Source organism: Prionailurus bengalensis, chromosome C1, assembly GCF_016509475.1.
Source record: "Prionailurus bengalensis isolate Pbe53 chromosome C1, Fcat_Pben_1.1_paternal_pri, whole genome shotgun sequence".
NCBI lineage: Eukaryota > Metazoa > Chordata > Mammalia > Carnivora > Felidae > Prionailurus > Prionailurus bengalensis.
The window spans coordinates 33,751,436-33,759,606 of NC_057345.1; the positions used below are offsets into that span (position 1 = coordinate 33,751,436).

An 8,171-nucleotide genomic window follows, 5' to 3' on the forward strand; every position below is an offset into this window, starting at 1 on the left:
AAACACATCTTATGAGTACTATCGCTGTGTCATACACAGCGATGTGTATGTGGCAGCTCAGCCATAGGACTCCTCCCTCCTCTGAGTCTCAGTTGGGGGAAGTTTCAGTCCCCAGTGGAAACTTAAGAAGGATGCCCAGCTCACTAGCTCCAGGGGCCACACCCAAAGTGTCTTGTGGCATTAAACTCCCTGGCTGGGCTTTTATCCAGCCCAGGGGCTCTGTGCTGCATTTACCAGCATGGACAGAGAATCCTCAGGGCTTACTAGGGATCAGAAATCCACTCTCCAACCCATGCTAATGCAAAGAGGACCTCTGTGTCTGCCAGCTGGAAGCACCTCCCTCCAGGACTGCTCTGCATTCAGCACACTTAAGAGAAGACGAGGTGTCCTCTGAAGGGCCACAGTGCTAAGGTGAAGGAGTGAACTGCTTCTATACTGTATGAGACCAAGAGAAAGCAGGCTGTTGGGGCCACAGGAGTGAAGGAGGCTACTCAAGCAGAAGAACAGGGTGCTGGTCATTTGTACTTGGGACTAAGGGAAGGGTTGGAGGGTTTCCTTCCATGGGCACCCCCAAGAATGACAAAAGAGCCCAGTCTTCTCTGTCCAGCTCACTGGGTGAGAAGTGTAGGGAGCGCCTGCCCTCACTGAACAGGAGTGGGATCTCCAGTGCACTTTCTAGCCTTGCACAAGTCCCTCTCAGGAGCACCATACCAGCCCCATGCCCAGCATGTGTGCTGGGGCCCCTGACAAGGCATTCTCTTCCTTTTTCTGCACCCAAAGAGCAGAGACCAGGAAGGGACAGATAAGTGTTGGCAGGTGGAGAAAGGAGAATGGGTATGAATATGGTATTTTCCTAGCCTGAGGGCTTGATGTAGTAATTTCTTCATGGGTCCTTTGAGAGAGGCAGTAGGCATAGTGGTTAGAACCTGGCAGGCTATGCAGCCAGAGACCCAGCACTGGAACAGGCTCCCAAAGCAGTCTGCAGTCCCTGCTAGATCCTGTGGAGAGATCTTGAAGAGATATAGCCTCTGCCCACAGCCTGGCTGGGAACACAATATGTAAGATCTACAAGGCTAGATAGTTGAGTAAGAAGAAACCCCAGGCTGAGCTGTGAAGGTAGGGGGGATGTGGAAAAGCAAAAAGGGTTATGGAAGGCATTCCCAGCAGATAAACAGCTTGAGGGAAGCAAGATACAGATCCACATGGCATGTATGGCTGATACTGAAAAAGCCAGTACCTTGGAATATCTGTAGCTCAGATAGGAGGGCCCCCAGCTGCCCAGACTATGATCCTTTTGGTAACCATGCTGTTAATATCATGGCTCAGAAGTCTCATTTAGGTATTGGTGAATCGCAGACTTGAAGATTGGTTAGAATCAGATGGGAGAGCCCTTAAATTCCAGGCTAAGGAACCATGAGAAAGGGCATAACAGATGAGACAGTACTGGTGGCTGGTGGGTGGACTAGGAAGGGGACCAGGAAGCAGCCCCTGAAAAAGCCCAGTCTGGGGTATGGACAGATGGAAAGAAGTATGTGATCTCCTCTTTTGCAACCCTCATCATCCGGCTTTGGGGTTGGCCTGGCACTGCTGACCAGTTCTTATGTCTCGGAAGTTTCCCCTCAATGTCTAAGACTCTGAGCTTCCCTTCTCTCTCCTTCACAACCACTCCTGATAGGAGCCCTCTTTCTTCTTCATCCAATTCCTGGTATTCCCTAAAGCTCTGCACATACCATCATACCATCTTCTTTTGCCCAAACAGCCTCAAACAACATTCCCACCTTCCAGATTCCCACCAGCACCCTGTAGCAATCAGTCCTCACAATTGTGTTTCCAGCCCTGTCCTCTGAAGCCTCAGATACTTGAAAATGCCAGGATAGCTCCTCTCTGCTCCTTCCACTCAGTTGCCCATTATCTAAATCCCTCCCTTTTGTGGAGCACTGTCAATAGACCAGGTATATTTCACACAACCTCCACTATGGAGGAGGTATTACAGATGAAGAATATGGGACTCTGGAGTCTAAGTGACTTAGGAGCAGGTAAAGAGGCTACAAGACTCAGATTTGTGGACACGAAGTCTATCTATGCTCTGTGTACTCTGCTCTGGCCTCATGTCTCCAACTCCCAGAAGGAATCTCTTGCAATCACAATCCTGTTCAGCTGACTTCCCAGCTCAACCTTCCCCGTGGTGTTCATGGCACTGATGTGATCACAGGGCTCCAGGCTGGTATTTCTGTATCAAAGAATAGCAGAGCTGAATGTTTCCTTTGGAGTGGGCAAGTCCAACAGCCTCACTTAAAAAGGGGGCTGTTGAGGCACCTGGGTTACTCAGTTGGTTGAGGTCTGACTCTTGATTTTGGCTCAGGTCATGATCTCGGGGTTGTGGGATTGAGCCTTACCTCAGGCTCCACACAGAGTATGGAGCCTGCTTAAGATTCTCTCTCATTCTCTCTCTGCTCCCCCATTTCTCTCTCTCTAAATAAAAATAAAAATAAATGGGGCTATGAACATAGCAAATCCAGGACAGAGTTAGGACCAGCCCTTTGTTCTTCTGATTTCCAGACTCACTCCACTTATACTAACCCCTTTACTTGTCTAGTGTTTTATATTTTGCCAAATGTCTTGACATACAGAATCTTATATGCTCCTTGCCATTACTCTGTACCACAGATGTTTCATCTCTAACAGGTGGGATGACTGAGGCCAATGGAAGTGAAGGTACTTGCCCAAGGTCACACAGCTGGGTAAGTGACAACCCTGGGACATTCAAGAAGAGCTGAATTTAAAATGTGGTCATGGGGTAGTAATTGTAAGGATTCAACAGAAAATCCCACAGGTATCCAAGCACAGGAAACAAAGGGGGAACTGGAGGTAGCAAGTCAGGAGCCAGAGTCATGCTCTCAGTGACTGGGGTCTCTTCTCTGTGAGGTCTCTTCTCTGCTGCCCAGCATGTCTACTCTTTATCATTTCTGCAAGATGTCCACTTTTTTTTCTCTATAGTATCGACTCCCCTGTAACTTTGGCTACCACCACACCGACTCTGGTTGTTAGTACCTCAGGCACCCACAGCTCACTGACATAGATTTCTAGTGTTGTCATTTTGAATTCTCAGAGAATTGCCCTCCAGACTGGGGCAGGTGTACACCCTTGATAGAATTCAGCAGTGGCCAGGGGTTGGCTAGGTCCCCTGCTACAAACATGGCTACCTAATGCCTTGCCTTCTATGGGTGAGGATAGTTTCCAGAGAAGGACCGGTGGGCAGTCGGGCATCCTATATAATATTACAGGTATGAATCCAGATCTCCTGACTTACTTGCCAGTGACAGAGCTGCCCATCTTTCTTTCCCTTCGTATCCAACTCAACAAAGGTTTGATGAAATCCATGTAAGCTACTGTGCAAGGTGCCATGTGTGTATGACTCAGCTTCTGTCAACTCTGTCCTCCTTCCCCCAAGGCCAAGGACAGAACAGGGAAGTCCTTGTCTCCTTAATAGACAGATCACTATGCAGAGCCTCGGCAAGGAGAACCACAGCTTTGTATCTGAGTTCATCCTCCTTGGCTTCTCCAGTGAGTCACAGGTCAGAATAGCCCTGTTCTCCTTCTTCCTTCTCCTCTACCTCATCATTCTTCTGGGCAATGGACTCATCATCACCCTGATCTACATGGACTCACACCTCCACACACCCATGTACTTCTTTCTCAGCATCCTCTCCTTGGTGGACATGAGCTATGTCACTACCACCATGCCCCAGATGTTGATTAATATGGTGTGTCCAAAGAAAACCATCTCCTGGGGAGCTTGTGTAGCCCAAATGTTCATCTTCTTGGTCCTGGGCATTGCTGAGTGTGTGCTCTATGCCATTATGGCCTATGACAGGTATGTGGCCATTTGCTTCCCCCTTCACTATCCCTTGCTCATGGGCCGCTCCATTTGTATCAAGATGGTCACAGGCTGTTGGGCCATTAGCATAGCTGGGGCCCTGATCTACACTGTCTTCACCATGCGTCTGCCTTATTGTGGCCCCCACAAGATAAACCACTTCTTCTGTGAGGTCCCTGCCGTCCTAAAGTTGGCCTGTGCAGACACATCCTTCAATGACCATTTGGACTTCATCTTGGGTTTTACCCTGCTCTTGGTCCCATTCTCCCTCATCCTGGTCTCTTATGTCTGCATCTTTGCCTCCATCTTAAGAATCCACTCATCCCACGGGAGGCTCAAGTCTTTCTCCACATGTGCCTCCCACATTACTGTGGTCATTATGTTCTATGGGCCAGCCATGATAATGTACATGAGGCCTGGCTCCTGGTATGACCCAAAGCGGGACAAGAAGCTAGCTCTGTTCTACAATGTTGTCTCTGCCTTCCTCAACCCCATCATCTACAGCCTCCGGAACAAAGATGTAAAGGGGGCCTTTCTGAATGTATTTGGTAACAGAAGGGCATCTCAGTGACCCAGGATGTTTCAGAGTTGCCCAGAGTCATGGACAACAATGACTATGTCATGGTTCAAGGCCATCGCTTTATTGCTTTTCCTGGATACTCTCTTCACCCTCTGGAAGTTTCTGTCAGTTCAATCAGATCACAGTCAAATGTTTAACATGCACACATGCTTTTCTACAGTGTAGAGGATTTGGGATAAAAATCATGTAAAGAGTAGACAGATTATACGGAAGCACAGTCTTGCATTACTGTCTGACATGCACTTACAAGTAATAATTAACATTGTTTTTTGCACTAGGAGCTATAAATTCCAAGCTAGAACTATTTTACACACATCTGTGTAACAATGTGGCTAATAATTGATTTGACCTGGACTCAGCTTCTGATACTCTTACCTGATTTTACTATTTAAATCTCACTTTTATTTTGAGAAAATAAATACTATATGTATTTCATAAAATAAAAACATGTGTATATGTACCTCTATATATCTGTATGCATATTTCTACCTCTATACAGAGAGAAAGGGAGAGAAAGAGGCAGAGACTCACAAAGAGAAGTAATAGAAATAAAATTACAAAGGCCCCATTTTTCCAAATCCCAAATAAACACTTGTTGGGGTGCCTGGGTGGCTCAGTAAGCAAACCATCTGACTCTTGATTTTGGCTCAGGTCATGATCTCATGGTTTGTGGCATCAAGCCCTGTGTTGGGTTCAGGGCTGAGTGTGGAGCCCGCTTGGGATTCTCTCTCTCTCTCTCTCTCTCTCTCTCGATAATTAAATAAATCTAAAAAAATAAGTTCCCTTTGAATATTCTCAGCTCCTCTGAGTCAACCACTATCATTAAACTGAGGTCTCCTCCATGTAGTTTTAAACTTTAAACTTTTGCTTACAGACAATTGCATCCATAAGCAACACATAGAATTGTTCTTGCATGAATTTGAAAATTTATAATGGTAGCATGATATCCATATTATTCTGAAAACACTATAATTCAACATTCTGTTTCTGACATCTACCCATTCAATATACACAAGCCTAATTCATTCTTTGCAGTGAGCATTTAAATATAATACTTCTCATTTACCTAATCCTATATTGTTGAACATTTATTTTCCAATTTTTCTTTGAACATTTCTCCATTGTAAGTACTGTTTTCCTAGGATTTGTATATAGTGATGGACTTGGCATTATAGATTGTAGATCAAAGCAATTTCAAGTTTACTAGATACTCCTAAATTATTCTTCCAAATAATTATACGGATACACACCTCCAGTTCTCATCAACACTTGATACTACTTATCTATCTCAAACATCCTAAACTTGCTACCTATCTCATGGATGGAAAGTGGTAAAAATCATTTTTTTGTTTCATTTGTAATTCCCTGATTGCTAATGAATTTAGCATTTTTTCATAAGATTCTTGGTAGTACTGGGTAGTAAGTTCTGGACTCAGACTACTGTGTTCTAATCCCAGCCCTACCCTTTACTAACTCAGTGGTGATGGGCAAGGTACCTAACTTCTCTGAATCTCAGTTTCCTCATCTGTTAATAGGAAGAAAATAGTATAGACATCAGAAGTTTGTTGGAAGGATTAAATGAGACAATACATGTCAAGCACTTGTCATAGTGAAAAACAAATTGTAAATGTTCAGTGAATATGAGATACTGTTTGCCTTTTCTTGATTTGTAGTTTATTATATATTTTGGGTATTGCTTCTTTGTTTGTTACATGCATTGAAGATATCTTTTCCTCAGTTTGTTGCTTGTTTTCTTTATTGCAAAAGTAGTATAATATTTATTCTTAAACTTTTATAAAACAGATGCAAACAAAAAGAAGACAATGAGGGGGGTGCCGGGGTGGGTGTCTGACTCTTGATCTCTGTGTAGGTCTTGATCTCAGGGTTGTAAGTTTAAGCCCCATGTTGGGCTCTACGTTGGGTGTGAAGTCTACTTATCTCCTTAGACCTGGAGATAATTACTGTTAACAAACATCTCAATGTCTATATTTTAGGGTTTAAAAGATTTTAAATTGTTTTTATTAATATTTTTAAAGAAATACAATTATTAAACTATTATGTGTTTTCATGATTTCTTAAAAGGTTTTAACACTCTATTTTTGGTCATATTCTCATTTTATTTTATTTTATTTTTTAGAATAGTTGACACACGACATAGTTTCAGGTGTACAACATAGTGATTCAACATCTGTACACATTATGTTGTGCTTGCCACAAGTGTAGCTACCTCTGTCACCATAGGACACTATTACAATATCATTGACTATGTTTCTCATGCTATACCTTTTATTCCCATGACTTATTCATTCCATAACTGGAAGCCTGCATCTCCCACTTCCCTTTGTCCATTTTGCCCATCCCCCCCACCTTCCTACCCTCTGGCGACCATCAGTTTGTTCTCTGTATTTATAGGTCAGATTCTGCTTTTTTTTTTTTTGTATGTTTATTCTTTTGTGTTTTAGATTCCACGTATGAATGAAATCATATGGTATTTGTCTTTCTCAGCCTGACTTATTTTACTTAGCATAATACCCTCTAAGTTGTCCATCCATGTTGTCACAAATGGCAAGATCTCATCCCTTTTTATGGATATGTAGTGATTTTTTAAATTATACAATATATATTTTCCTGTAACTTGATGTATTCACTCAATAATAGGTTTTGACATTTATCATGTTGATTTGTTCATTGCTAAAGAGTATTCTTTTCTTTTTATTCTGATGAATAGAATAATGACTTTTAATAAATAGAATTTTTAATAAACTTATGAATCTTTTCCTTTATGGCTTTTCTTAAATGAACATGTATCAAAGATTTCACTGAGCTCATTAATTCATGAAGGAACTAATAAGATGTTAGGACTGGGCCAAAGTATATTCTCTACTGGAAAAATTTCATTTGCATTTCTACGAATAGGAATTATTTGAATTGTTATAGACAGAAATCATTTTTCTTTCTACCAGTTTTCTAGAATTTAACAGTTACATCTGTAGAGTTATAAAACATCCAAGGCCATAGAAAATCAATTAAAATAGTACACCCTTATAAAGTCAGATAATCTTCAGAGGGTCTACTAAACAACATCTGGCACTGTACCAAGAGGACACCAAGAAATCCCTTTTGCCTTTTTGCAAGTCTCAGATGATTTTCTTTTCTTACAACACCCATCCTTGTGATATTAAATAATCTTTAAAAATTATCTTGATTAAAAAAATACCGGTCTCATTATGTCTGGAAGACATAATTATTGAATGTATGCTAATAAGTAAAGAGACTAATTTAAGTGTCTGAATTGTGGTAAGTTAATAAAAATCAGGTTATCAGTTAAAAATGTTTCACTGCAGTTCAAAAAAAGTGAATCTACTAAATCAAGTATTAGAGACAGCTTGAGGGGAAAGAGGAAAGGTTTTCTCATGTATCCAAAACACCCCGAACATTAAAAACAATAGCAACAATGATCTGAAAAATAATCTCATTGGTTAATTCCACTCCATGTGATCAACTCTTGCTCTGAAGAATCTTGGACCAGCAGCTAGTATCACAAAGTCACGCAGTTGTTGGCAAGAGTCAGCTCCTCACTGGCTGTTGCACTGATGGTCTCAGTTCCGTGTTGTCCGTTGGCCAGCGGCCACCTCTGTTCCTTGCCACATGGACTTCCCCATAGAGCAGCTCACAAGAAGCCAACTTACTTTATCAGAGCAAAAGCTGAGAAGA

General features: G+C 42.2%; 1 protein-coding gene across 1 annotated transcript; it reads left to right on the forward strand.

Annotated features, from left to right (window-relative positions):
• Window positions 1-3,297: 3,297 nt before the first annotated feature.
• LOC122479578 (olfactory receptor 2A12-like) lies at window positions 3,298-4,701 on the forward strand. The gene has a single exon (XM_043573400.1). The coding sequence runs from the start codon at window positions 3,501-3,503 to the stop codon at window positions 4,446-4,448; it is 948 nt and encodes a 315-aa protein (XP_043429335.1). The 5' UTR covers window positions 3,298-3,500; the 3' UTR covers window positions 4,449-4,701.
• The last annotated feature ends 3,470 nt before the right edge of the window (window positions 4,702-8,171 follow it).

Coding starts and splice junctions, on each gene's coding strand:
- LOC122479578 (XM_043573400.1), top strand. CDS start 3,501: ATGCAGAGCCTCGGCAAGGAGAACCACAGCTTTGTATCTGAGTTCATC.